Source organism: Bipolaris maydis (assembly GCF_028858645.1).
Source record: "Bipolaris maydis strain C4 unplaced genomic scaffold PSV08scaffold_3, whole genome shotgun sequence".
In the NCBI taxonomy this organism is placed as follows: Eukaryota; Fungi; Ascomycota; class Dothideomycetes; order Pleosporales; family Pleosporaceae; genus Bipolaris; species Bipolaris maydis.
In genome coordinates, this window is record NW_027093859.1 from 2,484,151 (window position 1) to 2,511,060 (window position 26,910).

The 26,910-nt window shown below is 50.5% G+C and overlaps 14 protein-coding genes across 14 annotated transcripts; 9 read left to right on the forward strand and 5 right to left on the reverse strand.

The window, feature by feature from the left end:
• The first annotated feature begins 38 nt into the window (after positions 1-38).
• On the forward strand, positions 39-1,201 carry PSV08DRAFT_278401 (uncharacterized protein). The gene is made up of 2 exons (XM_014222263.1): positions 39-443; positions 638-1,201. The coding sequence occupies exons 1-2, from the start codon at positions 192-194 to the stop codon at positions 1,148-1,150; spliced, it is 765 nt and encodes a 254-aa protein (XP_014077738.1). The 5' UTR covers positions 39-191; the 3' UTR covers positions 1,151-1,201.
• On the reverse strand, positions 1,084-2,200 carry PSV08DRAFT_31672 (protein-L-isoaspartate O-methyltransferase). The gene is made up of 2 exons (XM_014222264.2): positions 1,872-2,200; positions 1,084-1,820 (listed from the first exon to the last, which is right to left on the reverse strand). The coding sequence occupies exons 1-2, from the start codon at positions 1,971-1,973 to the stop codon at positions 1,254-1,256; spliced, it is 669 nt and encodes a 222-aa protein (XP_014077739.1). The 5' UTR covers positions 1,974-2,200; the 3' UTR covers positions 1,084-1,253.
• A 191-nt stretch (positions 2,201-2,391) lies between these two features.
• On the forward strand, positions 2,392-6,075 carry PSV08DRAFT_218524 (Nrap protein; the record flags this gene model as incomplete). Its single annotated transcript, XM_014222265.2, has 2 exons — positions 2,392-2,898; positions 2,949-6,075. The coding sequence occupies 2 exons, from the start codon at positions 2,392-2,394 to the stop codon at positions 6,060-6,062; spliced, it is 3,621 nt and encodes a 1,206-aa protein (XP_014077740.1). The 3' UTR covers positions 6,063-6,075.
• A 685-nt stretch (positions 6,076-6,760) lies between these two features.
• PSV08DRAFT_218527 (Alpha/Beta hydrolase protein) lies at positions 6,761-8,468 on the forward strand (the record flags this gene model as incomplete). Its single annotated transcript, XM_014222266.1, has 3 exons — positions 6,761-6,918; positions 7,016-7,473; positions 7,552-8,468. The coding sequence occupies 3 exons, from the start codon at positions 6,761-6,763 to the stop codon at positions 8,466-8,468; spliced, it is 1,533 nt and encodes a 510-aa protein (XP_014077741.1).
• Positions 8,469-9,293: 825 nt separating this feature from the next.
• On the forward strand, positions 9,294-10,341 carry PSV08DRAFT_360249 (uncharacterized protein; the record flags this gene model as incomplete). The annotated part of the gene is made up of 2 exons (XM_014222267.2): positions 9,294-9,766; positions 9,860-10,341. The coding sequence occupies 2 exons, from the start codon at positions 9,294-9,296 to the stop codon at positions 10,242-10,244; spliced, it is 858 nt and encodes a 285-aa protein (XP_014077742.1). The 3' UTR covers positions 10,245-10,341.
• On the reverse strand, positions 10,338-12,114 carry PSV08DRAFT_348974 (cytochrome P450; the record flags this gene model as incomplete). Its single annotated transcript, XM_014222268.1, has 3 exons — positions 10,338-10,734; positions 10,822-11,924; positions 11,986-12,114. 3 exons carry the CDS (start codon positions 12,112-12,114, stop codon positions 10,338-10,340), a joined length of 1,629 nt encoding a protein of 542 aa, XP_014077743.1.
• A 463-nt stretch (positions 12,115-12,577) lies between these two features.
• PSV08DRAFT_218530 (Alpha/Beta hydrolase protein) lies at positions 12,578-13,514 on the forward strand (the record flags this gene model as incomplete). The annotated part of the gene is made up of 2 exons (XM_014222269.2): positions 12,578-12,848; positions 12,903-13,514. The coding sequence occupies exons 1-2, from the start codon at positions 12,600-12,602 to the stop codon at positions 13,512-13,514; spliced, it is 861 nt and encodes a 286-aa protein (XP_014077744.1). The 5' UTR covers positions 12,578-12,599.
• Positions 13,475-15,340, reverse strand: PSV08DRAFT_400057 (mitochondrial carrier domain-containing protein). Its single transcript, XM_014222270.2, has 2 exons — positions 15,021-15,340; positions 13,475-14,952 (listed from the first exon to the last, which is right to left on the reverse strand). The coding sequence occupies exons 1-2, from the start codon at positions 15,133-15,135 to the stop codon at positions 13,790-13,792; spliced, it is 1,278 nt and encodes a 425-aa protein (XP_014077745.1). The 5' UTR covers positions 15,136-15,340; the 3' UTR covers positions 13,475-13,789.
• A 506-nt stretch (positions 15,341-15,846) lies between these two features.
• On the forward strand, positions 15,847-17,819 carry PSV08DRAFT_197800 (uncharacterized protein). Its single transcript, XM_014222271.2, has 2 exons — positions 15,847-16,266; positions 16,319-17,819. The coding sequence occupies exons 1-2, from the start codon at positions 15,874-15,876 to the stop codon at positions 17,594-17,596; spliced, it is 1,671 nt and encodes a 556-aa protein (XP_014077746.1). The 5' UTR covers positions 15,847-15,873; the 3' UTR covers positions 17,597-17,819.
• On the reverse strand, positions 17,723-19,792 carry PSV08DRAFT_31687 (chaperonin Cpn60/TCP-1 family). Its single transcript, XM_014222272.2, has 4 exons — positions 19,639-19,792; positions 19,426-19,592; positions 18,018-19,374; positions 17,723-17,964 (listed from the first exon to the last, which is right to left on the reverse strand). Exons 1-4 carry the CDS (start codon positions 19,682-19,684, stop codon positions 17,849-17,851), a joined length of 1,686 nt encoding a protein of 561 aa, XP_014077747.1. The 5' UTR covers positions 19,685-19,792; the 3' UTR covers positions 17,723-17,848.
• A 125-nt stretch (positions 19,793-19,917) lies between these two features.
• On the forward strand, positions 19,918-21,190 carry PSV08DRAFT_197806 (uncharacterized protein). Its single transcript, XM_014222273.2, has 2 exons — positions 19,918-20,166; positions 20,218-21,190. The coding sequence occupies exons 1-2, from the start codon at positions 20,140-20,142 to the stop codon at positions 20,779-20,781; spliced, it is 591 nt and encodes a 196-aa protein (XP_014077748.1). The 5' UTR covers positions 19,918-20,139; the 3' UTR covers positions 20,782-21,190.
• A 449-nt stretch (positions 21,191-21,639) lies between these two features.
• Positions 21,640-23,098, forward strand: PSV08DRAFT_218545 (major facilitator superfamily domain-containing protein; the record flags this gene model as incomplete). The annotated part of the gene is made up of 2 exons (XM_014222274.1): positions 21,640-21,870; positions 21,957-23,098. The coding sequence occupies exons 1-2, from the start codon at positions 21,678-21,680 to the stop codon at positions 23,096-23,098; spliced, it is 1,335 nt and encodes a 444-aa protein (XP_014077749.1). The 5' UTR covers positions 21,640-21,677.
• A 1,443-nt stretch (positions 23,099-24,541) lies between these two features.
• Positions 24,542-24,965, forward strand: PSV08DRAFT_348981 (uncharacterized protein; the record flags this gene model as incomplete). The annotated part of the gene is made up of 3 exons (XM_014222275.1): positions 24,542-24,653; positions 24,699-24,795; positions 24,863-24,965. 3 exons carry the CDS (start codon positions 24,542-24,544, stop codon positions 24,963-24,965), a joined length of 312 nt encoding a protein of 103 aa, XP_014077750.1.
• A 526-nt stretch (positions 24,966-25,491) lies between these two features.
• PSV08DRAFT_278464 (uncharacterized protein) lies at positions 25,492-26,743 on the reverse strand. Its single transcript, XM_014222276.2, has one exon. The coding sequence runs from the start codon at positions 26,690-26,692 to the stop codon at positions 25,871-25,873; it is 822 nt and encodes a 273-aa protein (XP_014077751.2). The 5' UTR covers positions 26,693-26,743; the 3' UTR covers positions 25,492-25,870.
• Positions 26,744-26,910: the final 167 nt, after the last annotated feature.

The following is a 26,910-nucleotide window of genomic DNA, read 5'->3' on the forward strand; positions in this document are numbered from 1 at the left end:
GTTTCTCCGAGTCTCTGCCCGCCTTTCGGAGTGTCGGTGCATCCACTTTGTGCACTTCAACTGCGACGTAGTACATGCTCACCTTAGCCCCACCCTGGAGTTGCGAGTTGCTCACCAGGGGCTTTAGTCTAGCATAGCCTGAACTCGCTCAGCACCGCCAACACAGGCCGCACCACTTTCTATACACAGTCATGGATTCGCTCACACCCTCGGACCTCTTCTCACCCTCGAAGGCGCGCCAGCAACGCGCGCAAGCCCAGGACTGGGCGCAGATTGACTCGTGGCTGTCGTACAAGTATGCTGGGCGTACGGTGCCGGCGTTTGAGCGCAATGACGAAACACTCAAGGTGCTGCGTGAGCTATCAGTAGCCAACGAAAGGGCTGATGAAGAGAGAGCCGTGTTCGAACGAGTAGAGAGAGAGGCACTCCGCGAGCTGGACGAGGTATGAGAGCTACAGGGTCCGCTTCAGCTACCATGTCCCGAGCACGCTGCTCACAACGGTAGGTCCAAAGGAACGACGACGACGAGCGTATATTGTCTAGGCTGAGGGCCAGTCTCACACCCGAGGGCGAGCAGGCGCTCGATGCGTTGGCCTCGACAGCAGTCACTCTTAATACACCCACTGCGAACCCCGAGTCGATCGCACACGTTCTTATCTACAACACGACCACCTCACAGAATCTCACCAACCAGCTCGCACACATCGCGACGCTGCAAGGCTACGTCGATAAGCAACAATCCCTGCTTCGGACGCAACTGCACGAGCTCCAGACGAATCCTGCCTTCACAACCCCCGCGAACCTCCAACGCCAGACCACCGAGCAAACGCGTCAAGTCAAGCACCTTCGCACCAAGATACGAGAATACGAGGACAAGCTGTCGTCCCTCCAGTCATCACAGTCGCGCAGCATGACACCGGGTTCCAAGAGCATTGCGTCTGCAGAAGCTATAAATGACATGTTGGAGCAACAAAAAGCCCTGGATGGGCTTCGAGAGAAGGTAGAAGGCATAGAGAGGGAGGTCGCAGAGTTTGCTGGATTGCCTGCCGATAAAGAGGCTGCAAGGAAAGAAGTTGGCAAGTTAGAAGTCAAACTTGACGAGGTGCGAAGGCGAAGAGACGAGTTATTTGAGGGATTGGTGACACAGTAATGGTACAAATGGATTCATCATAGGGTGGCTCACAGTCCCCGCATGTGCAGGCTCAAGCTTCTGTCCGCTAGGATTTGTTGTTGAAACATCCATTTTGACCAACTTACGCAGGCGCATCCGTCAAGGGCACGTACTGCACGCCATATAGTTTCTGACGCTCGAGGCTTCCATCCGCTCGCTTGTCGATTACCCAGATATGTTGCGCCCAGCCCTCTGCGACGGGCACGAACAAGCGCCCTGGTGCTTTGAGCTGGTCGGTCAGGACCTGGTGGTGCTCGGCCGCCGCAGCGCCAACATGGATAGCGTCGTATGGTGCACCCTCGGCCCAACCTTTTCGTCCGTCTCCAGTGACAAACTTGACTTGTCCCGACTCCAACATCTTCCGGCCTTGGTCCGACTTGGACATGTTGGCTATTGCCAGATCGTTCAAGGGCTGAATGTGATCAATGCCAATTACCGTCCCGTTGGGCGTGACAAGGTTGGCGAGGACTGCGGTTAGGTAGCCTGAGCCTGAGCCGACATCTAAGACCTTGGATCCAGGCTTGAGGTAGTCGAGAAGCGATTCGCAGGCCGAGGCATGCATGTGCGGGGCAGAGATGGTCGCACGGTGGCCGATGGGCTGGGGCGAATCTTCGTAGGGCGAGGATGGGGCATAGTGCGCGCGATCGACCTATGCATCTTCATATTTTGCCACCTTACCTGTGGTGTTGAGGCTTCCTACCTTTAGCATTGCATCCTTGACCCTGTCAGAGTTGATGAGCTTGTTGCTCGCAAGGTTGGTAACGAGAGCCTCATTAGTGTCACCAGAGCTTCGCCAAGCCATGCTGAAAGCTCTGCTTGATGTACGGCTACGCGTAGACCTGATGAAGAAGAATGGACCGCAAGTGCGGGTACGTTTTGTTAGGAAAGGCACCGTGGGTAGTGATACAAAGATGGAAGGCAATGAAGAGTGTATGGTCAGGTAGGTGTATTCGCACAGAAGGAATAGTATTACATGAATGTATTAGAGTGCCGGGATGACTACTCAAGGAAACACAACTGAAGTTTATATCGTGGTAAGCTGTTCCCCTCACCGAGTTTGAGTGAGGGGGTCATACATAAAGAGACGCGCATGAGCTGTCATGACCCTAGCACCCAAGCATGACATGACATGCTACATCCCTGCTTATCGATAAGGCACTCCCGCGGGAAAAGTTCCAGAGAAATTTCGCGTCGCATGCGACAACCTCCACCACGCGAAAATGGCACCACCCGCAATTAAACGAAGAAAGCTCGAGCACAGCGACTCGGAAGCAGAGAGCGAACGGAGCTTTGTCGACTTTGACGAAACCAATAGCCGTGCGGATTCGAATAGAAGCGACACTGAAGATGGGCATAATGAGAGCGACATCTCCATGGACGGCGCGCAAGAGATGGAGGAAGGCGACAATGACGACGATGAAAATGAAGATATGAGCGAAGATGAAGAAGAAAGCTCCGAAGCTGAGGAGAGCATTCAGGAAAGCAAGAAGCAGAACCCAAGCCCCAAGGCCACAAGCGCACCAAAGCCATCCAAGCGGCCAACACCTAGTCTCCAAGACGGCGTCTACAGTGCGGAGTCCTTCAAGTCAAACATTTTCAAGCTTCAGGTCGATGAGCTGCTTGAACAGGTCAAGCTCAAGTACGGCAAGAAGGAGGCGCCTGCTGAAAATGCAATGCGAACCCTCAAGACTATAATCGAGCAGATTCCTAGCCGCGACCCACTTCCAGTAAGCCAGGGTCGTTGTATACACTATCCGAGAATACTAACATACTATAGATTGTTGAGGCTGAAAAGGCGCTCAAATCAGCTGGTGTTGCGATTCCGTTCCCTAGCCCTCGCCCGCCGAAGGATGCTTTGTACAAACTACAATACGAGCGACCTGCGAGCGTAAACGTAACCGGTAGCTACCCCCTCAAAACTGCGACTCGAGCCGAAGAAAGATTTGGGATTGATCTTGTCGTGACCATGCCGAAGAGTCTGTTCCAAGACAAAGACTATCTGAACTACCGATACTTCTACAAGCGCGCATATTATCTGGCTTGTTTGGCGGCAGGAATCAAGGCCTCCAAAGAGCACAAGTTTGATTTGTTGTTTGATCGCTTGAATGGGAACCAGCTTCAGCCTGTTCTCGTCGTGCGACCGAGCGGCAACAGCGATGCGGACGATTTTTCTAGCTCAAAATGCCAGATCAACGTGCTGGTGGCGCTCCCAGAACACACTTTTGCTCAGAATAAGCTTCTACCGACTTCCAATTGCGTGCGACCCAAAGGCAGCGAAGATGAAAGTTCCAGCAAAACGCTCACAGCGACGCCTTTCTACAACAACAGCCTGCAATCTGATGCAAACATTACAGCATACCTAAAGCTCTTGCACGGCACTGCGTCGAAGGCTGAGTCTTTTAAGGATGCATGCATACTGGGGCGCGTTTGGCTGAAGCAACGCGGGTTTGGCAGTCAGATTCGCAAAGGAGGTTTCGGAAACTTCGAGTGGGCTGCCATCATGGCTATTCTGCTTCAGCCAAATTCTGGAACAGGTGCTCAGTCAGTCTCTTCAAGTTTCAGCAGCTATCAACTATTCAAGTCGACGCTGCAGTTTCTGTCGCGTGGAGATCTAACGAAGAAGCCGTTCATCTTCCAAGCATCCAACATCACTATCCCCAAGGCAGAGACCGCTCCTGTCGTCTTTGACGGACCACGAGGACAGAATGTGTTGTTCAAGATGACGCCCTGGTCGTACAAGCGTCTGCAATCGGAAGCAAAGGCTACTGTCGACATGTTGAGCGATTCTGTATTCGATCAGTTTGATGCAGCCTTCATTCTGAAGACTGAATTGCTCAAGTACCGCTACGATGCAACACTCGAGATTCCCCTCACTTCGCTCGGCCTTGAAGCTGGAAGCGGAGAATACGATTCGCAGCTTGGCGAAACCTGTCGAAGAATACACAGCACCCTGACCCGTGCGCTGACCGATCGTATCACCGCTATATCATTCACTTTGCCCGAGGAGGAAAGCTGGTCAATATCCTCAAGACGCCCTCAGGAAAAACAAAGCAAAAGCATTCTTATCAACTTTGAAACAGACCCTGCCAATGCCACTCGCACCGTGGATCATGGACCTCCAGCAGAAAACAAACAGGAGGCTGCTGTCTTCCGCAAGTTCTGGGGCGAGAAAGCCGAGCTTAGGCGCTTCAAAGATGGAAGTATTCTGGAGAGTGTTGTTTGGACGGTTAGGGACGCATCAGCGTCCGTCATGGAGCAACTTGTTCTTTACATACTTGGCAGACACCATGGCACACAGGTGTCTGAGCAAGCCAGGTTCACAATCGATGCATTTGGCCACCTTGTAGCAGCGGGCCGTATGCAGGGACAGTCTGGAACCGCGCCTTTTCTCCCCATTATGAACGCGTTTAGTGCCATGGAAAAAGACATCCGGGACTTGGAAGAGCTACCACTTCAACTTCGCCATCTGAGAGCTGCCGATTCACAACTACGGTACACGTCCGTTGACGTTCCCACTGTGGGCCACGCTCCGGCCTCAGTCGTGTTGCAATTCGAAGGTTCTGGACGCTGGCCGGATGACTTGTGCGCCATCCAGCGGACTAAGATTGCCTTCCTCCTCCGAATGGCTGAGCTTCTACATAAACTCGAGTCCGGCTATGTTGCCCGTGTTGGCATGGAGAATCCATCACAACCGGCGCAGAACCAGGCATTCTTGGATGTAACGGTTGCTACAGGTTTCACGTTTCGCATTCGCATCTACCATGACCGTGAGCCTACGCTATTCGAACGCCAAATCAAAGACAAATCATTAGACTCTCAATCACGCGAGTCTGCTGCTGCTTCTCTGGCACTGTACAAGCGCGAATTCATCCAATCGCCCCAACACTCACAAGCACTGCAGACGCTCTGTACCAGATTCTTGGCACTTTCACCAGCGATACGGTTGACAAAGAAATGGTTCGCGTCACATCTGCTCGCACCGCACTTTTCACCTGAACTCATTGAACTACTGGTTATACGGACGTTCCTACAGCCTCAGCCATGGCCTGTACCATCAACAGCAACGACAGGTTTCTTACGGACGTTATCGTGGATCAGCCGATGGGACTGGCGTCATGTCCCTTTGATCGTGGATTTCTCGACATCTTTCTCTGCCAATCCTGCCAATCTTGAAGACACATCTTTAAAGGGCATGAAGTCAGAAGATCTCGACCGCTTACGAACGCGCTTCGAGGCATGGCGACGAATCGATCCCGCCATGAACCGTGTCGTATTTTTCGCAGCTACCAACCTTGATGAAGAAGGCACCACTTGGACAGACAAAGCAAAGCCAGAAAAGGTTGTCGCTACTCGCTTGACGGCTCTGGCCCAAGCAGCTACGCAGGCTGTTCGCGCAGACGAAGATGGCTTCTTAAAGCATATCAGCAGCAACAAGGACGGGTCCAAAGCATATGATGGTCTAAGCCCAGAGGCCCTCTTCGTTCCCAGCTTATCAGAATTCGACATCGTCCTTTCCATCTCGTCAAAACACAGCCTCAAATCATCCAAATCCCGCAAACCCACCACCCAATTCAAGAACCTCGATCTCCAAAAGTCATCAAGTCCTTTGCCCGCACCGACCCCCCTGCCCCAGCTTTTTGCCGAAGAAATCTCAGAAGTCTACGGCGATGCAGTGCTGTGGTTCTGGGATCCGGAGAGTCTGGATAAGATTGTGGGACTGTGGAATCCGGTTGTTACGGGTCAGAGGAGCTGGAAGATTAAAGTTGGGTGGAATAGTGTGCCGGTGGGGAAGAAAGACAAGGTGGAGATTAGGGTGAATAAAGAGGCGATTGTGCATGAGGTTAAGAGATTGGGTGGGGAGCTTGTGAAGAGTATTGAGGCGAAGTTTTGAGCTGGCCATTGTAGAAAAATAAAATAGTATCGAAGTTCGAATTTTACCAAGTGCAATTGTTTTTTTCTCTCTCCAATCCACAATTACAGATCAGAGGAACTGATTTGTTTGATACTCGTAAGAATTGGAACGAATGGAATAGCAATATCCAATTATTCCTCACGAATCCCTGTTCTTGTTGCACTTACACGCAAAACAAAAGTGGCTCAGCCAGTTCAAGTGGGGATCTTGCACACTAACCCCGAGCTCTCTACTCCACCCTCACCTGCCACTTCTGGCTACGTCTTTCCATTTCGTAATTAGGCAACCGCGAAAACAAAAACATTCCATATTGCAAGACAAAGCAAGTACTCTGGTCCCTGGCACGTGAGCAAGGCTGAGCACAGCCTGGTATCCACTTGGGTTTAGATCCTGGAGGATGAAGGGTCTGAGCTTCAGACGCAGGCTAGAGCTAAATCAGGACTTTGGTGCGTATTTTTTTTTCTGACTCTATGGAGTAGCGGGGCTAGGATGAGGGTTTGGGGGTATGCAAAGAGAGGAATACGGTTAGTATGCTGAGGAAGGGGGAGTATAAAAAGATTGAGATGGGAAAGGCTGGGTTAGGGGGCGGAAGACTATTGTCGATGATAGAACTTTTATTCTCTTTTTGCTCTCTTTCTTTCTAAAGCTGTGTACTTTGCGAGATTGCAATTGGGGAAATGAGCTGCCACACGCCTTTTGGTTCGTTCGAGGGGTGGAAGGGGGATGGTGTGGTGCAGTATCGGGGTATCAAGTATGCGTTTTTGAGGGATCAGATGGCGGTTCCTCAGTTGGTTACTGAGTATGGGTCTGAAAGGGTGGATGCGACGGAATTTGGGTATGTTGGGTTTTGCTTCTCTCCTTTTTTCTCAATTTCCTCATTTCTGTAGATTTTCAGATTAAGTCTTTGGAAAGCTAATGTTTTGGTACAATAGGCCCCGCGCACCTGCAATGGATGGCTGCGCCTTTGAGCAATCTACATTGATACAGTGCGATATTGGCGGCGGTCCGGATCTTCCCATGTCAGGCAGGGAGTGTTTGAATCTGAATGTGACTATTCCTTCTGACACTCCTTTGTCTGGAGCACTGCCAGTCATGGTCTTTATCCACGGTGGTGGCTTCATTATGGGTGGGTCACACTGGCCGCAATATGACCCTTGCCGGCTGGTTAAGATGTCGGTAGAGATGAACATGCCTGTTGTGGTTGTCAACATCAATTTTCGCATGGGCATGCTGGGCAACCTAACCAGTGAGGAGTTGAGAAAAGCTGGATATCCTGGGAACAATAGTCTGAGAGATCAGCAGTGTGCGCTAAGATGGGTGAAGAAATTCATTGGAGGTTTTGGAGGAGACAAGGACAATGTAACGGTGTTTGGAGAGAGTGCTGGTGCTGGTGAGTCTGGTGTTTACTTGTTTGGTTCTCTGTTGAGTAAATGACTTTAAGGGAGATCGTATACTGACGTGAATTTAGTGTCAGTATTGCATCAGCTGAGTGCTGAAGAGCCACTCTTCAAGCGTGCGATTAGCATGTCCGGGACACCACTTATGCTTAAGCCAATGTCTGCCTCCGCCGCCGAAACATCTTATAACAACATTCTAAAAGCTCTGGGGCTCGAAAATGCTTCAACTCAAGAAATAATCAGCCGCTTTCTCAGCATCAGCCCGGAAGAGCTTGTTGAAAGAATACCCATAAATGTTCCCCTCATCCCTTTCCAGGACAACGATATTCTTCCTCAAACCCCGACGTTTGCAGACTTGCGAAACAACAACCTCTTGTCTTTGAACAACACATTTTGCGAAGAAATCTTCATCGGCTCTTGTGCTCATGACGGTAGCGTCTTCTTCTTCATGGGTCTATCTTCTCTCTTCCCAAACATTGCGTCGGCTCTCATCTCCTCCTTCTCTCATTCCCTTTCTGCATCGGCGGCTCAAATCGTCCTTTCTACATACGGGATCAACCTTTCGACACCCGACGACGAAGCAAAAGATTCCATAATCGACCTAGCTACAGACATCGCATATCATGCGCCTGCGCAACATTATGCTCGTGCCTTCAAAGGAAAGATCTGGGCATATAGATTCAATCAGGGAAACCCATGGGACGGGATGTTCAAGGGAAAGAGTACGCATCTGCTTGACGCGGCATTCTTGTTCCAGAACTTCAATGATCACATGGATGATGAGGCGAAGCAGACGGCCAGGAGGTTTGCAGAGGACTTTGTAGTGTTTGCGAATGGAAAGGCAAGTGTAATATGGGAAGATAGTGTGGAAAGACATTACGGTAAGGGTGGTTGTGAAGAGAATAAATTGGAGAAATTGGTAAGAGAAGAAAAAGTAGATTTGGATGAACTGAGTGGGGCGTGGGATATGTTTTTGGCTGGAAAATGAATTGGAGGTCATGGATTAGGAGTTGCGATGATATCAAGTAGAAATACTAGGTAAATTGGCATACCGAGTTTAGTAGCTTGATGGTGAGTGAATGCTTCACGAAGATTTGGGAATCGCGAGAAGGCGCTATGTTAACATCAACGAGACCGCATACCAACCACCTTTCCAAGTAGGACATAGGTTTTCGAATGTACATTATCAAATTCGACACGCTAAAATATGTCCATTGTCTAATCATTCACGTAGTAATACTGGAAAATACTGGGCAGGTGCCGAGAAATGGATAGGAATGCAAGATGATGAGAAACATCATGTGGTGCAGCTCCAACAAGACCAACTACATCATGATTAAAAAGTAAGCATCCCTATGATACTAGGTAAACTGCTTTGCGAGGTGTCCCACACGATTACGTCTCGACCCCTTTCACCCCGCACGTTCCAAGTAGTTCAGTGAGGGGTATTTCAAACTACCCCACGACAATGCCAGCAGGTCGCATGTGGGGTCACTCCATCACCATGTCTGCGCCCAGCAACGACAGCGACTCGTACAACCCAAACCGGAGAACTTATGGGCCCGGCAAAGATGCGTCGGATGTGGGCCTTTGATGTGCCGCCTCTTGACCAATTGTCGCGGCGGCACTTGTTACCCCACAAATCCCTTCTCCTACTCTCAGAACTCACTGGAAACAGAATCAGTATAGAGTCTTTTTTTGTGTGGTCATTTCGTCTCTCGCGTTGCCTTTTCTCGAATTTAAAACACAGACTCGGTTGGGTCGATAGCTTCGTGCATACTGTACTTCCATCCAACCCGTGCGCAAAGCAACAATGTCAAAACCCGTAGCCATCGTAACAGGCGCCGGCTCAGGAATCGGCGAAGCAACAGCAACCCACCTGCACTCACTGGGCTACAGAGTGGTCATCGCCGACCTAAATCCCACCTCAGGCCAACGCGTTGCCTCCGCGCTAGGCAAAGATGCCCTCTTCCACCAAACAGACGTATCATCCTACAAATCGCAAGCGCAGCTATTTAAGCGCGCCTATGAATGGGGCGGCAACCGGCTCGATTTCTGCCATGCCAATGCTGGAATCGACGATCGACAGAATGTTCATGAAAGCATGGACAAGGAAGAGGTGGATGAGGAGGGGTTGGTTAAGAGACTGAATACACAAACTATAGATGTGAATCTTGAGGCTGTGATTCAGGGGCTTTGGCTGTTCAAGTATTATGTGGGGAGGAGTAAGGAGGCGGGTGGGGGAAAGGGTTATTTTGTTGCTACGAGTAGTGCGGCGGGTTTGTAGTAAGTGTTTATTGTTTTTATCTCGCAATATCTGTTCAAGGGAAAAGAAGGACGGTACTAGTAATGGAGCTGGGCTAACGAGAAGAAACATAGCTTCATGCCGCAATGCCCCCAGTACACAGCCAGCAAATATGGCGTCATAGGCTTCGTCCGGGCTTCCGCCCCAAACTTCATCAATGAGAACATCACCGTCAATGCCATTTGTCCAGCGTTCATCCCGACAAACCTTTGCCCCCCGGAAGTAGCGGCGCGCTGGCCAAAAGAGCACATTACTCCATTGTCGACTGTGCTCAAGGCTATTGACGCTTTTTTGAAGGACGATCAATTGACGGGACAGGCGGTAGAGTTATCCCAGGAAAATATATATTTCAGACAGCCTGTTGATTACGTGAATGAGAGTCAGCGGTGGATTGGGCTCGAAAGCGGTAAGATCTGGAATGAAGGGTACAAGGAGCCACCAAAGAGAAATGGGTATTAAACTAGTCATGATTTCGTGATGGATATAAAAGAAAAAACCATGAAAACTGCTCTCATGATCAAAAAGGGAAGTTAAAAAAAACAATTGATCCATTTAAATACCCAATCCTTTCTCTTCCGCCATCCGACTTTCCTCCCGTATCATACTAGCATGCTTCTCGCTTCGGGGCCGGATATCGCATTCGAAGTGCTGGGGCACGCTGAAGAAACCTGGCTCCATATTCGCATTGACTGGAACCTCACTGCCGTCTTTGCCTTTTTTCCTCGATAGATTGAAACCCCAGAGGACGCGGGATACGTTGATGAAGAGAGAGCGCTCAGCAACGTGAACGCCAGGGCATGCGCGTCTACCTGCACCATATGAGAAGTGATCGCGTTCAGAGGGGTCGGCGGTGTTCATGTAATATGCTGCGGACGCGGTGTGATTGAGGTAGCGCGAAGGATCGAAAGCGGTCGGGTTAGACCATATATCGGGATTGTAGTGTATAGCCCTGTTCAACCCAGTTTTGCATCAGTTTCATAGCGATACAGAAGAAAGAACAACTCAAATGTCGTTGCAAGGGGGAAAATTGACTTACCACCAATTCAACACAACAACACTTCCCTTTGGGATAAACATGCCCTCATACCAATCATCCTCACTAGTTGCATGTGGCATCCCAAACTTATTCACAGGCCTCCACCTCAGTACCTCCTTGATCACACTCCGCACATACGGCAGATTTGCTTCGTCTTCCCACTGCGGCAGCCTCTCACTGCCAACCACGCGATCCAACTCCTCCTGCGCCCGTTTCTGCACCTCGGGAAACAAAACCATAGAAAGCATAAAGTTATTTAGCGTCGTTCCGGTGGTTTCGGAGCCTGCTTCGATCAGGCCGCCGCAGGTATACGCAGCAGCGAGATCATCGATACCCGCTTTGGCCGGATCGTTGAGATAGAAAGTCTTTGTGAAGCAGTCTTTGGCTATGCCGGCATCGGTCTCTTGTTTGAGTTTGTTCCAGAGGTCAACGTATACAGCGCTATCTTGTTCGAAGACGCGCTGGCCGTAGGATCGCCAGTTTCCCATGAGTGCCTGCGGGACCCATGTTAGGGATGGGAAAGACTCGATAGCCCATGCACCGGGCGAAGTCATCTCGGTGAATCGTTCGAGTACGCTGTAGATGCGCTTGATGAGGGGATCGTCCCAGCTGGGGATTCGATATCCGTATGTTACACGCATGATGACGCTGGCGGAGTAGCGACGGTTGATATCCATGAAATCGTTGGGGTCTTGCAGTAGCTCTTTAAGTAGGACTTTGCTTTCAAAGTCCTGTATCACCTGGTAGTTTGTGCTGGTGGATAGGTTGAGTAGGGCGTGGCTGTGCTTGCGAACACTGCGCCATCGTGGGCCGTAGGGCATGAAGAGTTGACGGCGCCCTGCAGATGCAACGTCCTGGGCTAGTGGAGAGGGAGGGCGCGAGGAGTAGATACCCGATTTTCGGTCCATGAGGTCTTTGACTACTTTGGGTGATGACAGCCATATGTAGTCTGTGCCTCCAATTTTCGTGTAAAAGATATCACCATACTGCGCGCGCCATGCGTTGACTGTGTAGCGTATAGCATCGTTGTCAGCGAGATCGAGGAGGGATCCAATAAAGGGGAGGCCTTTGGGTCCTGGAGGGAGATGACGGCGTCGTGGGTCCTATTGTTGTCACTTGTTAGTTTTTTTCGCAGTCAAGCGTGTAAGGTGGGCGTATTTGTACCTTGATGGAGTTTGGGACGATGATGAAGTATATAGCTAAGAGGGTGAGCATCGGTATAGCAATGCCCAAGGTAACTTTCAGATACAAGGGACTTGCCCAAACATTTCCAAAAATACCCAAAATAGCCATGGTAGAAGATACTCCTAATGATCTTGACTATTTCAAATTGAAAGATTGTTCTGTCTTTTTTTTCAACATCAAACACAACCTATTCATACTATTTTCTCGGTCAATCGGCTTCACCGGAGCCATTTGTTTCCCCTCTGCGAGTGAATCGCGATGCTGCATCGATCCGCGCGTGGGGTAGACGTGCATGATCCCCATTCCTCTGGGGTTTCCCCACAATGCCCCAGCCCCACAAAGTCGCGGTAGGGACGCAGGGATCCTCTAGTCTGACCCATTGTGTATACGGCAACTATGCGATTGCGCGAGCAACTGCTTATGAAACCCCTAAAATAGATTTATTTCAAAGTCCTTCTGCGCCTCATCTGATTCGTTTAGATATCCAGTGGAACACTGATTCAATAGCACCAAACTACTACCTGTTCTCCCTACCTAATTATACTGTTTCTAACTCGGTGTTGCTAAAATACCAACAATATCTGCAACAAAAAATGCCCCTTGAGCACTCTTCCTCAGGCCGGACCTACATCCTCCATCCCAATGGCCAAAAGTCCCACTACATCCTCAACGACTTCACCGACCCCTGGAAGCCCCACGAAACAATATTTATTCAACATGGATTCGGCCGCCATTCCGCATTCTGGTACCACTGGATCCCAGCGCTATCCCGCCACTACCGCGTTGTAAGGCGAGATTTGCGAGGACACGGGTACTCTAGTTATCCTGGCCAAAAGCAAAGAGTCACACCAACAACTGAAAACGGAATTGCTGAGAAGAGTGAGAGAGGAGAAAAGGGGGACTACGAATACAACATCGATACGATTGTCGGGGAGATAATAGATACGCTAGATCAACTTGGATTGCAAAAAGTGCATTTTCTGGGAGAATCAACGTCGGGGATGCTAGGTGAGATACTCGCAGCAAGGCATCCAGAGCGGCTGCTTAGTCTGACTGTATGCTCGTCACCTACGCATTTGCCGCCGCCAGCGCTGCAGATGTTTGCTTTCGGCTACAAAGATTGGCCTACTGCGTGCCGGCAGCTGGGGGCGCGCGGGTGGACGGAGGCGCTGGCCCAGGTACCGGGCACGATTCCCATTTCAGAGAGTGGGTATTTGCCGTGGTACTTGGGGCAAGTGGAGGTTAGCGATGGTGAAGGGCTGGCGCAGTATGCGGAGTTTTTGTCTACGCTGGATGTGAGGCCGTGGCTAGAGAAGATCAAAGTACCGACACTGATATTGAGTCCGACACAGAGTGCGGCTGTCAAGGTTGAAGATATGGAGGCTCTCAGAGATACAATTCCGGGAAGCCAATTGATACCGATGGATGGACCCGGGCACGAAATCTATGTTACACTAGCAGAAAAATGTCAGCAAGCATTTCTGGGTTTCTTGGAAAGGTTGAAGTAGAGAAATGACTACTGCTAAGCTAAGTTAACATGAGTTTTGATTACTAATTGACTATTTCATAATACAATGACCATGTCCAAGACAGGCTGAAGAAGAAATTTTCCAGTCCTTTCACAAGCAATCGCCCACCTTTGCAATCAACGCCGATTATGCAACCGTGAGCGGGTTTTTTTTCGCCATCCCCAATGCGCCGCTATAAGAAAAATATGATACACAATGCGTACAAGTAATTACACGAGCCAGAAAAGGATACAGACAATGACGCATCCTGAGGCTCAAGCATGTCGGGATTCTTGTTCTCGTCGTTTGTTCATGTCGAGGGCGATCTTCTTGCTGAACTCGTAGCAGCTGATCATGATGGCACAGGCCGGGGCGATTTTTAGACAACGAGCAGCCCAACCCTTGAACAGACCGGGCATACCTTGTTCGCGATAGATGTGCATCAGGAAGCGTGGTATTGACTGGTCCTCTGGGCGTGCTCTGGCGGCGTCGCGCGCACTGTCTCCCATATGGCGCACGACTTGCTGTCGTGTCTTTCCTACGTCAAAAGGTGTTGTGACAAAGGCGGCCACTGCTCCTGAGGTAGCACCCGCGACAAAGCTATCCACCAGGGTATCGCGGTGATTTTCCTGGCTTCTCGACCGGCTTCTTCTTCGTACTCTTTCTTCGCCTCGGCCCATGCGGAATTCGAACCCTTCGTCTCTTGCACATCTCCTTCCTCTTTGGTCTGTCAGGGTGTTCCTCGTAGTCTCATAACCCCACCAGTAAATGGCGGAAAAGGGCACGTCGCGCCAAAGGGTCAAAGTGAGACCTCTCCAGAGGCTGAGGACACCCTGGCTGGCGACCATGTTCCTGAGGCCGTCCAATGTCTCACGAAAGTGTCCAGCAGCGGTTGCTGGATGGTTTGCGGCCTGCATTCTTGTTCGAAACATTTCAATGGGACTGACGGCGATGGCAGCAAGGACGCGGGCAGTGGCTCCAGCGACGAGGGGTATATATGGATCGGCTATATTCCGGCGCAACGGTGATGCATTGGCTGTGCGTAGCCAATCGTAACCAGCAAAGTAGATGACGTTTGCTGGAACAGTCATGACCAGAGTTGGAGACAGCCCCCGCCAGAGTGTGCGGGGCCCCTCGTTCTGCGCAATCTTGCGCAGGCCGTCCCATGTGCTGTTGATGGTTCTCCGCTCCACCTCTTCTACAGCGCAGTGCAAGTCGGCGGGATTGATGGGTGCCATTGTGGGTCCAGCTACACAGAAGGGTGCTTTGTTGTTGACCCAAAAGACTTCTCTACAACATGCCGATATGCCGAGGTTGGGGGGCAGATCGCGAAACTGTGTTAGTGATGGGCCAGTGGCTCCGCTGGGTCGTGAGAAGGCAGCACTCGGGGCGGCCTCTTGTGATTGGAGTCGCACGCGGACGACATCGAGGGGCGTTACTGTCAGAGTCAGAAGAGATGTTTGCGAGACGAATAGCCGAGTGTGCAGGCGGGCAAAGAGGACATACCCAGCAACGAAGTGAGCAGACTGCCGGATACAGCAGACAGCATCTTCTGGCCCAGCGAGACTTCCGTGGGCGGGTTGGCGTCGGCCTCGTGGGCTCGCGCTGTGGCCGCAGCCATTGTGGTTGTGGTTGTGGCTGTGGTGGAGGTGAGGGTGGCGGGCTGGTGCTGAGTGTAGGATGGAAATTGATAAGCAAAGTAATAGTTGGTCGAGTGGCGGAGTGCGTGCCTGTCCCAGCAGAGGGCACGTGTTAGCCGGAAGCCGCACGGGGGGAGGATTGGAGATGGCAGAAGCAGGCGAAGGGCGTGGAGGGCATCGTCTGGTGCGGTGATGGCAGCCTACGAGTGGTGACGATGGCGAGGGGACGCTTTGACGCAACAAAAGTGAATTATCGGAGCTGCAGGCTTTTGGCGCGTCATGGGCCAGCCCCGCGCTCAACCGCCCATTGGCCCGCCCTGGAGCCGGCGCAGGAGACAGGCCGGAAGGGCGCGGAGCTTATCAGATGCGCTTGGCCGGCCTGCCGTCGTGCAGACACACACACGCTGCCTATCGGGTGGCGCCCGTCATGGTAGTGTCGACGTCTGCGAACGCCCTTTGTCCATCAAGCGCCCTTGCCCGGCTGTGCGCCCGGACTATTTGATTTGGTCTGCGCCGTGCTGGAGCACAGCAGCCTCTTGGTACACTACTTGCATGCGTGCCTGTGCAGACCCCTGCGTACATGCTGTCCTGCCAGCGTACACACCCGCCCGACCGCCCACCGTATCCACCGTAACTCCAAGTCCCGTGACCACGTGCGACTTCGGATATCCCGCATCTAACCGCTACCCACCACCTCCCGGCGGCCAACCAAGCACACCATGGATCCTAACGACGTACCCACAAACACCGAGGCCGAGCTCGAGTCCTTCCGTCGGAAATGGAGAGAAGAGGTCACCGCCCGCTCAAAGGCCCAGGCGCCTGCTGCATCCTCGAGCAAGCCCCGTCCAACCAAGGCCAATCCGCCGCAGGCTCAGTCTCACGCTCGCAAATTGAGTCTAGAGGGTGGCGACGAGGTGCAGTCTTACACATACCATAATCTCGACGACAAGCAACATGGCCGGAGACTGGACGAAACCCCCGCCCAGACCGCTGCCGCTCTTGCAAAAGGCAAAGAACCTACCTCTGCCCTGGAGCATTATGAGAAGGCTGTAGAAAAGGAGAGCCAGGGCAATCTGGGCGAAAGCGTAGACTTGTATAGAAAGGCTTTCAAGGTGGGTTGCATTTGTATTGTTACGGTACAACTTCTCAGCTGACTCTCTGCAGCTCGACTCTAGAGTACAGGATGCATACAAAGCAAAACATTATCCACCATCCTACTTCAAGAAGCCTCAAGTACAACACACACCTACTGCTGCTTCATCTTCATCAACAGCTCAAGCACCGGCACCGGCACCGGCACCGGCATCGAAACCACAGGATCCAAATCCCTCCAATGCCTCGGTCACGGTACCAGACACCGCCCACCACTCCCTCCATGGCTTTTCCTCTTCTCTGCAGACCCTAATCAGCGCATACTCACAAACCTCTATTCTCGGAGAGCCTCCGCCAACAGATCTCAGTCCCGCACCACCATGCCCCATTGCCAGTACCCCCGAGGAGATAGTCGTCGAGATTCTCGAGCAGCTTGCCGTGCAGGATCTGGCCTCGTTTGTCCGCCTATCCCAAGTATGCAAACGCCTTGCCTACTTGGTACTGACCGAAGACCGAGTCTGGAAACGTCTGGCCCTGGGTGACGAGTACGGCTTTGGAGGCATGCACTACACCTATACCTGTGGGATTGACGGCAAACCGCTCGAAGACGAGGAGGGCATCGTTCTCGGCACCGCAGACCTCAGTCTTTCAGACTCTGACGACACAGAACAATTTACTTCGGGCCCAGCTCCCTCTCCAGCAGCGCTGACACAGCTCCTGGTTCCCTCACCCTACCCCAGCTACCGCACTCTGTTCCGCCAACGACCCCGCATCCGCTTCAACGGATGCTACATCAGCACAGTAAACTACGCCCGCCCCGGCCAGGCCCAACCCACAACCTCAACCTGGAACTCGCCCATCCATATTGTCACCTACTTCCGTTACCTACGCTTCCTCCGCGACGGAACCTGCATCTCGTTGCTGACTACCTCGGAACCCCCAGACGTAGTACCCTACCTGTACATTGAGCACCTACACAAAAACCACCATAATCTCCCCACTGCCCCCATGAAAGACGCAGTCCTCGGTCGCTGGCGCCTCAGTGGCCCGGAAATCCCCTTGCCGCCTGGCCAAGAGGCTCTAGACGTCGAGACGGAAAAGGAAGGAACTTTGCATATCGAGACACCAGGCGCAACACCCAAATACATATATAGAATGGCCCTCACCGTCGGCAGTGCGGGAAAAAACGCAAAGATCAACAGACTTGTCTGGCAGGGCTATTGGAGCTACAACCGTTTGACAGATGATTGGGCAGAGTTTGGCTTGAAGAACGATCGCGCCTATTATTTCAGTAGAGTCAAGAGCTATGGCATGAGCTGGGATGAAAGGGGTATCAAGCCCTATTCCTAGTAGACGCTGGCTGGCCTCTTGTTGCACTGCACTTCACTGCACTGCATTGGATAGAATAGACAAAGAGTGTAATAAACACCAGCAGGTGTCTCTGGTTAGGATGAGCTCTTGGTGGATTTCATCATGTAGATTTTGTCATCTTGTCGTCGTCTTTGGGCATTATTCATAGACAGCCGGGCTTCACAAATCGCACACCTTCAGCATTCCTCTATCCTGGTATACATTGCCTCCCTCGCCCCCCCTTTCAACCCTTTACCGTCGGGGCATGCCACGGCCGCGGCCTCGACCGCCCCCACCAAGCGCCCTTTGTGCCGCACCGGGCGGAAGTGGCTTGTTGGGTGCTTGTGGCTGCTGTGATTCTTGGTTCTCTGTATACCCGTTAGTGTCCGCTTCTTCGTCCCTCAACACTCAAATATCTTACTAATTGTCTCGTCAACGCTCAGAATCAGGCAGGCAGCTTCCGTCGCTGCCTGCAGAGCGTTGATCTTGACCAGGCTAGGCTCCCACACAAATCGCTCCATGTTGTTCGCTATGCTCTCCGTAGTAAAGTCGACACCGGCCCAAATGTTTCCCTTCTTGTGCTCCACACGTAGTCGGTTGAGAATATCCGTCGCATCCACACCGGCATTGTCGCACAGTTGTCGGGGAATAACTTCCAGAGCCTTGGCGAATGCCTTGATAATCGGTTGCTGCTTGTGAGGAATATTGCTGTCGGCATAGTTGTGGAGGTAGGAAGAAATCTCCATCTCGACTGCACCTCCTCCAGCAACAATGTTGCGGTTCTTGATCGCACGCTTGACAATCATGATGGCGTCGTGCAAACTTCGCTCAACCTCGGCGATGAATTGTTCTGCGCCACCACGGAGCACCAGTGTGCAAGTCTTGGCCTCAGGGCAGCCTTCAAAGAAGTTGAAGCGCTCGCCACCAATTTGTCGCTCTTCAAACAGTTCACAGCTTCCGAGGTGCTTGCTCTGGATATCCGAGCAAGTCGACTGGATGCTGGCGCCTGTTGCTCGGCATACGCGATCAAGGTCGTCGGCCGATACTCGTCCAGCACAGAAGATATCGCGGTCCGCAAAATACTGTGTTGCCAGATCACCAATGGGCAGCTTGCTTAGAACGACCTTGGCGCCCGTCTTGTAAAGTGCCTCCATCTTGTTGTAGATAATTTGCCATTCCGCATCCACAATCGCCTGGTATTCCGAGACCTGTTCCACCCGTACCTCTGCGTTGTCCTTTTCGCTCTTCAGCTCCAGTTCGACGTTCAGGCATACGATCTTGGGTTGCGTGAATTTCTTCGGTTGCTGCTCGAAGCCGGCGTACGAGAAGGTCTTCTTGAATGCGACACCGTTGACAAAGAGCGAGTCCTGGAGAGCACCACCAGTAATCTTCTTGATTCCAATGAGTTTCTCGTTTAGCTCCTCCTGGTCGAGCGAGAGCACTGCATCCACAACCATCTTTGTGAAAAAGTCAGCGTTCCTGTGAATGAGCTTGCTGCTCATGGCGGTAGCAGCAAGCTTCTGGAGCGTATCCCGTTGGTTGCCCTCGGCTGTGTCCACGGCGATTTCCATGATTTTGTTGACAGCGAGATGTGACGCTCTCCGCAGACCCTTCATGATGATCTGGCTGCTGACTCCCTGCTCAACAAAGTCCTTGATCTCCTTCAGAATCTCTCCTGCCAGCACAACGACTGATGTGGTACCATCGCCAACTTCGGCGTCTTGCGATCGTGCGATGTCGGTGAGGACGCGGGCAGCGGGGTGAACGATGTCGAGGAGCTGTATACTGTTAGGTCAGGCTCTAGCATTGGGCTTACATTGTTTGTCTACCTTCATGACTGTGGCACCGTCATTGGTGATTGTTTGCCGGCCATTCTCGTCAACCATGAGCAGGTCACCACCATACGGACCCAAGGTGCCCTTGATTGTGGCCTGTACAGCAAGACAGGCATTGATGTTTGAAATCACCTGCCCTCGACCCTGCGACTGATCGGTACCTGCAATTGTTAGCGACACATGTATGAAAAGTTGACAGGCACCCACCCTCCCGCAGCACCACAATCGTGGGTGTCTGGCCGCCAAAAGACATGTTGACGGAAGCGAAAAACACAAAAACTCAAAGGGGAGTTGTAGAATGCTTTGCAAGGGGAACAAAGCTGGCGGTAGAATGTGAGGGGTACGGTCAAGCTATGCGCACCTGTATCTTGTTCCCCGCAGACGCGTCCCATGAATTTTCCCAGGGCACGTCTCTTTTTGCCAAGACAACCGGACCGTGCGTGGCCTGGCTTCCACTGCCTACCTCCAGCCTTCTACTGCCCTTCCATGCATTGTACCACAATTACGCCGTCACCTGTCTCCAAGGCCCCCGCTACCGTGTTGCATCGTCGTTACAGTGTACGCACTCTTGCTGCCCTGATCCATAGTGACATTATCAACGGCCCCTCGTGACCTCGTGACCGCTATTTCGATTGATGCGTGCGATCTGAACTGCCTTTGTCTCCCCTGCTCCTGGGAGCATTGTTTGTGAGCATCAGTAGTACCAATATGCCATCCAAGATATCTGCAAAAAAGGTCTGGTCGTGTTGTAGATGCACTTCTTAGTCGTACTAACGCCGTGTACAGATGGCACCTACACCGACATCCACAGACGACATCCGCCTACGGCGCATGGCACGTCCTTCAAAAGAGTCTGTAGAAAAGCAATTATCCATACCAGAGACCATTTCGCCTTTGGACAACTACCCCCCATTGCTCCGCATTCCATCCGAAATCCGAAGAGAGATTTTCAGATATGTCTTGCCATCGTCAAACAAACGTTTCATCTTATACACTGATTGCGACTCGAGGTCCATCAGCCGAAAATGGAATAAGATCTGCCGTCCCCATCCCGACCCACACCTGACTCTCGACATCTTACGAACAAACCGACTCATTTACCACGAATGCCTCTCAGTACTCTATTCCGAGAACCAATTCCATTTTTATGCATTCAACTATCTGCCTGTTTTGGACTTTATACGCCATCTGAGTCCCGAGGCAAAGAACCAGGTGCGCAACGTGCGACTTACACCTTTGACGGATAAGCAAGACGACCCACCGGCATCACACGACGTCTTCTGTACTGTCATACACGATTCATTACCAGGGCTCAGCCAACTTCAAGCCGACCCGGTGATTTTCTTCTAGAAGATTGGCTACTGTTCGTTCTTCAGGCCATACTTCTTCTCTTCTTCTATCCGAGTATATAGACGGGCAGATGCGCATCAGTGTTGGATACACATGTAGCGCATCTATGAACTTGCCCACGAATTCATCTTTACATGGCGATCATCTTCGCCTCCGCAATGTGTGTGTCATTTACCACATCTCATGCCCAACGGCCTCGAACTTTCCGATGCTCATTCGCTGCATACCAGGAAACATGGCTTATGATTTGTAGTGGTGCAGTTATGAGGGTATTGTGACATAACAGCTAGCGATATTTTACATTAGTCATCGCTTTCATCATGATGTTTGGCAGACAACTCGGTTCGTTAAATACCTATACTAGCGGGCGAATAGTGAAGTGCTTGCGCCACTATCAACCCTATCCTTCGATCCGCACTTATCGTCAACCAGCCTCAGGATTTATGTGACGATCCGATTAAGGTGCCAAGTTCTGGTATACTGCAGCTGCGCATACTGCATGCGTCTCAATCTGGATATCCTTTGTTATTGATCCAGAACCATCGGTGTTCCACACCGCTTCGGAGTACTCGAGCTGCATGTCTTATTCCGACACCGGTCCCAGACCATGAGCACACAGTGGCTTTCCATGCTGACATATCGGCCACATCAACATCACCCCGCTTCTTGAATACGGGAACAAATTACTCTTTTGGTGCTAAGCTCAACTAGTCCACTGGCCAACTTGCAGGTACCATTATTGCTAGTTCCGACGAAGCTTATTGGAGAAACCTACTCAATGGAACAAACCTGGGGAGATTTGTAATTTGTTGCTTGATAGTATTTAGAGACTTCTTTCTCTTGACGCAAGCTGTTTGTATCACAACTTCGAACACACTAGACTAACACGCCTCAATATGGCCACAACATCTGAAACGGCTTCTGTTGCTGCAGTCGCGACTGTGGATAACTCGTCTGAGATAGAGCTCGAGCCAAGCTCACAATGGAATGAAATGTCAGGAAACGAGCACCTACTGCCGCAAGCTGATGGTGGTAAAGACGCTTGGTTGTTCTTGGCAGCGGCTTTTGCAATCGAAATTATGGTCTGGGGTAAGTTCTTTTGAAGATAAGGATACCACTGTCTTTCTTGCACTGGTAGTCATAGCTTGATATGGCATCCTAGTAACACCGTCTAGGTTTTCCTTGGTCATACGGCATCTTTCAAGGATACTATAGCACATCTGAAAACTTCTCTGGTGCTTCCGGTATCCCGGCTGTTGGCACTTCCGCAATGGGTATCCTTTACATGTCTTTGCCCTTCACTTTTGGATCCTTGATACGGTGGCCACAACACAAGAGAACAATAATGATTTGTGGATTATTTCTCATGTGTATCGCACTCGGATTAAGCTCACTGTGCACCACCGTACCGCAACTCATTGTCACTCAAGGCATTCTTTACGGCATCGGCGGAGCAGTAGCATACAGTCCCACCATTACCTTTCTCGATGAATGGTTCGTAAGGAGGAAAGGTCTGGCATTCGGTATAATGTGGTCCGGTACAGGACTGGGGGGTGTGGTTGTTCCTCTGCTGTTACAATGGCTCCTAAATCGATACGGTTTTCGGATCGCGCTACGCGTATGGGCGATTGCGCTCTTTACAATTACCTTTCCCTTGACATACTTCCTCAAACCGCGTCTCCCTGTTCCCGCAAACAGCCAGGCAAAGATCACTCTTACGTTCTTGTCAAGCAAGTCCTTCTGGATCCTTCAGTCGGGCAACGTCATGCAATCTCTCGGCTTCTTCATACCTTCCATCTACCTACCGACTTACACCAAGGCCCTGGGATTCGACAATACCATGTCTACAGTACCTGTTATTCTTATCAATGTCGCTGCCGTTATCGGTTCAATCACTATGGGAACAATTGTAGATCGCACGCATGTCACAACCGCCATTCTGATCTCCACTATCGGTGCTGTCATGTCTGTCTTCCTGATTTGGGGGTTCAGCACTTCCTTGCCACCTTTACTCGTCTTTTGCTTCATGTATGGACTGTTTGCGGGAAGTTTCACCAATACTTGGCCAGGAATCATGAGGACAGTGCAGCAAAATACTGGACAAATGGAAAGTTCCATGGTATTTTCATTCCTGTCGCTTGGGCGAGGTATCGGGAATATGGTCAGCGGCCCGGTCAGTGAGGCGTTGATGAAAGTAGGCAACATTGGTGGGTTTGGCTTGTATGGGACGCCGTATGGAAGTCTGGTCATTTGGACTGGGGTCAGTGCTACCCTCGGTGCAGTGAGCATAATTGGTCGAAGGATTGGATGGTTGTGAATAGCATCCATTGTGTTCGAATAACCGACTTGATGTGGCGGGAGCGAATTGAACTTTTGGAGACATGGGTATTACATTGATGATGTTTTGACTTTGTGTTTTTTCGTGAGTATTACTATTCATAAGCTGATGCATAGTCTGTTAGCAAAACTAACTATCGAAGGTATCATATCTAAGCTTTGAACAATATTTGATTTTGCGACCTTTTGGAACATGTGATGAAAGCTCAAGGTTGAGAAGAGGAGCAAAGTGACGGTTAAGGAAGCGGGTTGTCAGTACCGTGAACGTAGACAAAGGTTGGGCGGGCAGCCGAAGAGGACTGGTGGCGCAACACACACGAATATACGAACACATACAGTGCATAAAGCTTTGTCTATGAGCCTGGGCGGAGCAACAACACTCCCTGTCAAAAATCGCACTATGGTTATACATGAATTCTAGTTTATCGGAGAGACAGCTTTACAACGTCTGTTTGGCTGTTTACTCGCCACGACAGGCATGATTCAATGTTACATGAGATATCGGTCGTGTATGAAGGGGCTGTGTGAAGAAGGTAGACTTCTACGCGTGTGGGGCTCAGTTGCGGGTCCTTCACGTACCAGAGGACGTGACTGGTCTTCCGTATGATCTTGGAAAACGCGCGTGGAAGGATGAAAAGGCTGGTCTACATGTAGTCACCGCAAAACAAGCTTTCTCGTCATGGCCAACGGAACGTCACTACCAAGGATCGTGATCACTCCGGGGTCAGATTTTAGGAACCCTGGATTGACTTTCTTCGATGCATGGATATGGATAAGGAAGGAATGATATATTAAGTCTTTCCAGTAACAGAGTCATTGGTGGCTGAGAGTCAAAGTAACGGCCTCGTCAGAGTTCCTATTTTCTGACTGGTAGTACTTGACGAAGATGGTCCGTTCACCATGACACGAGATGGAAAAGCAACTCTAAAATGCTCGGGGAGGTGGCCACGAATGTTCTGGACTGCGACCAAATTGCCTGGCACGATCATTCACGTTGCATAAAAGCACTCTACCAAACGAACATACTCTCGGGACTGGTTGGCTCCGGTTACTATACAATTTCCTGTTGATCGAGGCACGCAATGATCAGACGTACGGAAGTGGCTTGTATAGTACTTACCTATGCTGACAATCAGTTATAGCTCAACATATGTCAGCTACGCAGGTAAATCTCCATATCAGCAGGTACCGCCAAATGTAAGCTTATGTGAGGCTAACGAAAGCACAATACTTTGTCGTACAAACGCCGAGCATTAACGAATGCTTATCTCACTTGTTATGGGAGGGCATTTGAAGCAGGATATATGAAAAGAGCAGTCCTTCGTCCTCCAAGAAAGTCATTATAATGCAACATCTCCAAGCATCTAATCATCGATGTCCGACTAAGTTCAATACTTTCGTTCCCCCAACCCAACTTATCAACATGAAGTTCGCGGCTGTCACTTTCTTTGCCGGCCTTGCCTCTGCCCAGCAAGTTATCACCCTCTCCAATGCTCTTTACAGCGTGGTCAACGACCAAGCATCGTACCAGATCAGTATCGACCAACCCACCGTGATCAACTGCACTGCCACGGCATGAGCTGTCGGCGACTGGTTCCCCTGCTCCGACTTGTTCTGGGCTCTCCAGATCAATGACGAGCAGGGCACTTCTATCAGTATCTACCGCACCGTGAACGAGTAAGATATTCCCCTCAGCCCAACTTTCACAGCTTGATTTGTATACTGACTCTCATCTTTTTCTTAGTAAATCGTATTACGCCGATAATGAGATTCCGTTCACTGGCGCCATTCCTGTTTACCAAATCCAGGATGGCAACGTTACTGTTACTCTCGAGCCACTCGAATAAGGGAAATCTTTTCTTTGGCAAAGAAAATTCAGATAGAGATGTAGGTTCTGTACATACTATAATACATTGATAGAGCACAATCAAGCGACCGTGAAATAAGTGGTGTGTATAGAATAACACGAATGATGGTGAACTCTGCCTAGAAATCCTAACGGTTGCGTATGTGTAGTGAAGTTGGCCTATATTCTAACTACAACATGGTGTAGACTGTCTCTTTCATGAGACTATTTACCGGAATGAAAGAACTATTTACCGTAACCAAGGCACATGCATTATGCTGCTAGTGTTGAATTTGGAAGAGAGTTTATTATAAGATATTGAGTCTCCGTCATCTGACCGTAATACGCACTGCGCAGAATGGCATAAAAGAATGCACTAGCATTCTACGACAAACCTTGGAAACTGAAACTAGCAGGCACGTCAGAGAAGTGAAAAAGTACACTAAGACCTTCTAAAACAAGAAGGATCAACGTCATTGGAATTCGATTCCTTGAAAATAGTCATAAACATGATGGGTGGACAATTTAGCCAATCATTCCATTCTAATTATCCACCATTTAGTACAGTGACTTGATATCGTGAGAACTAGAAACCTCTCCGTGGCCGTTTGATTTTCACTTGGCAAATTGAGTTGAACCTTACTGGTATTGCATGCTGGATGGGTAAGTTGCTATAGATGTGATGTTTCCTGGCTAGAGAGGGGCCGTCGTGGAAAGTCTTTCAAAGTTTCTTACATGCATGTCCGTTCGTGCCTGAGATTACCGAGAAATACGTCGATATGGAATTGATGGTAGCGAGAATCTGCAAAGAAAAGTGGATGGATAGCGAGAGTTACGGAGCTTTGCAGCAAACCATATGGGGGCTCCAAGCATGAGGTCTTCCCCATTCTCATTCATATATCCCTTTCAAGACTTTCGTTTTCGGGGCCCTTCTCTTCTCGGCCCCTGGTTGGTGCTTGGTTTTTGCACACGATCACTTTCGCCAGACGTAGTTTTCCGACTTGCTTTGGCTGCGGTGCTACTACCTGGGCGACGGCCAGTAGCGAGTGTTTGGACTACAGCATCTATCCGTTTGGACCTTCCCATGTGCGTCCCTGTTTCTACCCTTAACAGAGTTGGGAACTGCTCGCTCTTGTTCATGCTCTCCCAAACTGTTTTAGCGGCTGGCACCTTTGCGAGCGCGATCTTGAAATCATCAGGTACCACAATTGTGGCAGGGCCTGCATATGCGCGGTCCCATCTCCCGTCGGCCTTTGCAGCATCGACTGCAGCCAACCCTGCAGGTCGCATACGGCCTTCTTCGATGAGGCGCGCTACCGTGCCTACATTCTTCTTGGACCAGATACTCTTTGCACGACGAGGTGTATAGCGAATCTTCCACCAAGTATCATCGATGGAGTTTGCACGGCCATCAATCCAGCCATAGCATAGTGCAACCTCGACGGCTTCAGCTGCCGTAATAGAGGGTATACCAGAGCTCTTTTTGGCAAATTTTACGAAAATGCCTGGAGCAGTGATATGCTCGCGGTCGAGAAATAGTTCGAAGTCAGCGGGTGTAGCGAAGGCCTGTGTAGGAAATTCAGGGTCTTGGGAGTGAGCGGTCATGGCTGTGAAAGGGTGCGCGTAGATATGGAGATGCACCAAGGGAGCACATGCAAGCCGTCGCTGTTTAGAGGTCAAAGTTATTGGAAGAATCGCAATGTTCACTCTTTTTGATAATAGAAACATGCACAAATTTGTTTTAGAAATTTAATGATTATGAGTGTGGAGGTATTCGTTGTTTCAAAGGAGGCCAAGGTTGCGGTGGAAGAGCGTGTCGGGCGCCCTAAGTATCACGTGAACATGTGAACATCATTCTACGACGACCCCCGATAGATAGCTACGGTTTGGAGAGACAGATCACTGTCTCAGTTTCCATTGAATCTAAAAACTCAGTCCCACGATAA

Excerpts from the sequence above, each read along its gene's own strand:
- PSV08DRAFT_278401 (XM_014222263.1), top strand. The coding sequence starts at position 192 with ATGGATTCGCTCACACCCTCGGACCTCTTCTCACCCTCGAAGGCGCGC. Across the intron at positions 444-637 it reads CACTCCGCGAGCTGGACGAG|TCGATCGCACACGTTCTTAT; the intron begins GTATGAGAGCTA and ends GCGAACCCCGAG.
- PSV08DRAFT_31672 (XM_014222264.2), bottom strand. The coding sequence starts at position 1,973 with ATGGCTTGGCGAAGCTCTGGTGACACTAATGAGGCTCTCGTTACCAAC. Across the intron at positions 1,821-1,871 it reads TCAAGGATGCAATGCTAAAG|GTCGATCGCGCGCACTATGC; the intron begins GTAGGAAGCCTC and ends GAAGATGCATAG.
- PSV08DRAFT_400057 (XM_014222270.2), bottom strand. The coding sequence starts at position 15,135 with ATGGCTGCGGCCACAGCGCGAGCCCACGAGGCCGACGCCAACCCGCCC. Across the intron at positions 14,953-15,020 it reads TCTGCTCACTTCGTTGCTGG|TAACGCCCCTCGATGTCGTC; the intron begins GTATGTCCTCTT and ends TGACTCTGACAG.
- PSV08DRAFT_197800 (XM_014222271.2), top strand. The coding sequence starts at position 15,874 with ATGGATCCTAACGACGTACCCACAAACACCGAGGCCGAGCTCGAGTCC. Across the intron at positions 16,267-16,318 it reads TGTATAGAAAGGCTTTCAAG|CTCGACTCTAGAGTACAGGA; the intron begins GTGGGTTGCATT and ends GACTCTCTGCAG.
- PSV08DRAFT_31687 (XM_014222272.2), bottom strand. The coding sequence starts at position 19,684 with ATGTCTTTTGGCGGCCAGACACCCACGATTGTGGTGCTGCGGGAGG. Across the intron at positions 19,375-19,425 it reads ACGGTGCCACAGTCATGAAG|CTCCTCGACATCGTTCACCC; the intron begins GTAGACAAACAA and ends AACAGTATACAG. Across the intron at positions 17,965-18,017 it reads GAGCGTTGACGAGACAATTA|AGAACCAAGAATCACAGCAG; the intron begins GTAAGATATTTG and ends ACGGGTATACAG.
- PSV08DRAFT_197806 (XM_014222273.2), top strand. The coding sequence starts at position 20,140 with ATGCCATCCAAGATATCTGCAAAAAAG. Across the intron at positions 20,167-20,217 it reads CCAAGATATCTGCAAAAAAG|ATGGCACCTACACCGACATC; the intron begins GTCTGGTCGTGT and ends CGCCGTGTACAG.
- PSV08DRAFT_278464 (XM_014222276.2), bottom strand. The coding sequence starts at position 26,692 with ATGTTTCTATTATCAAAAAGAGTGAACATTGCGATTCTTCCAATAACT.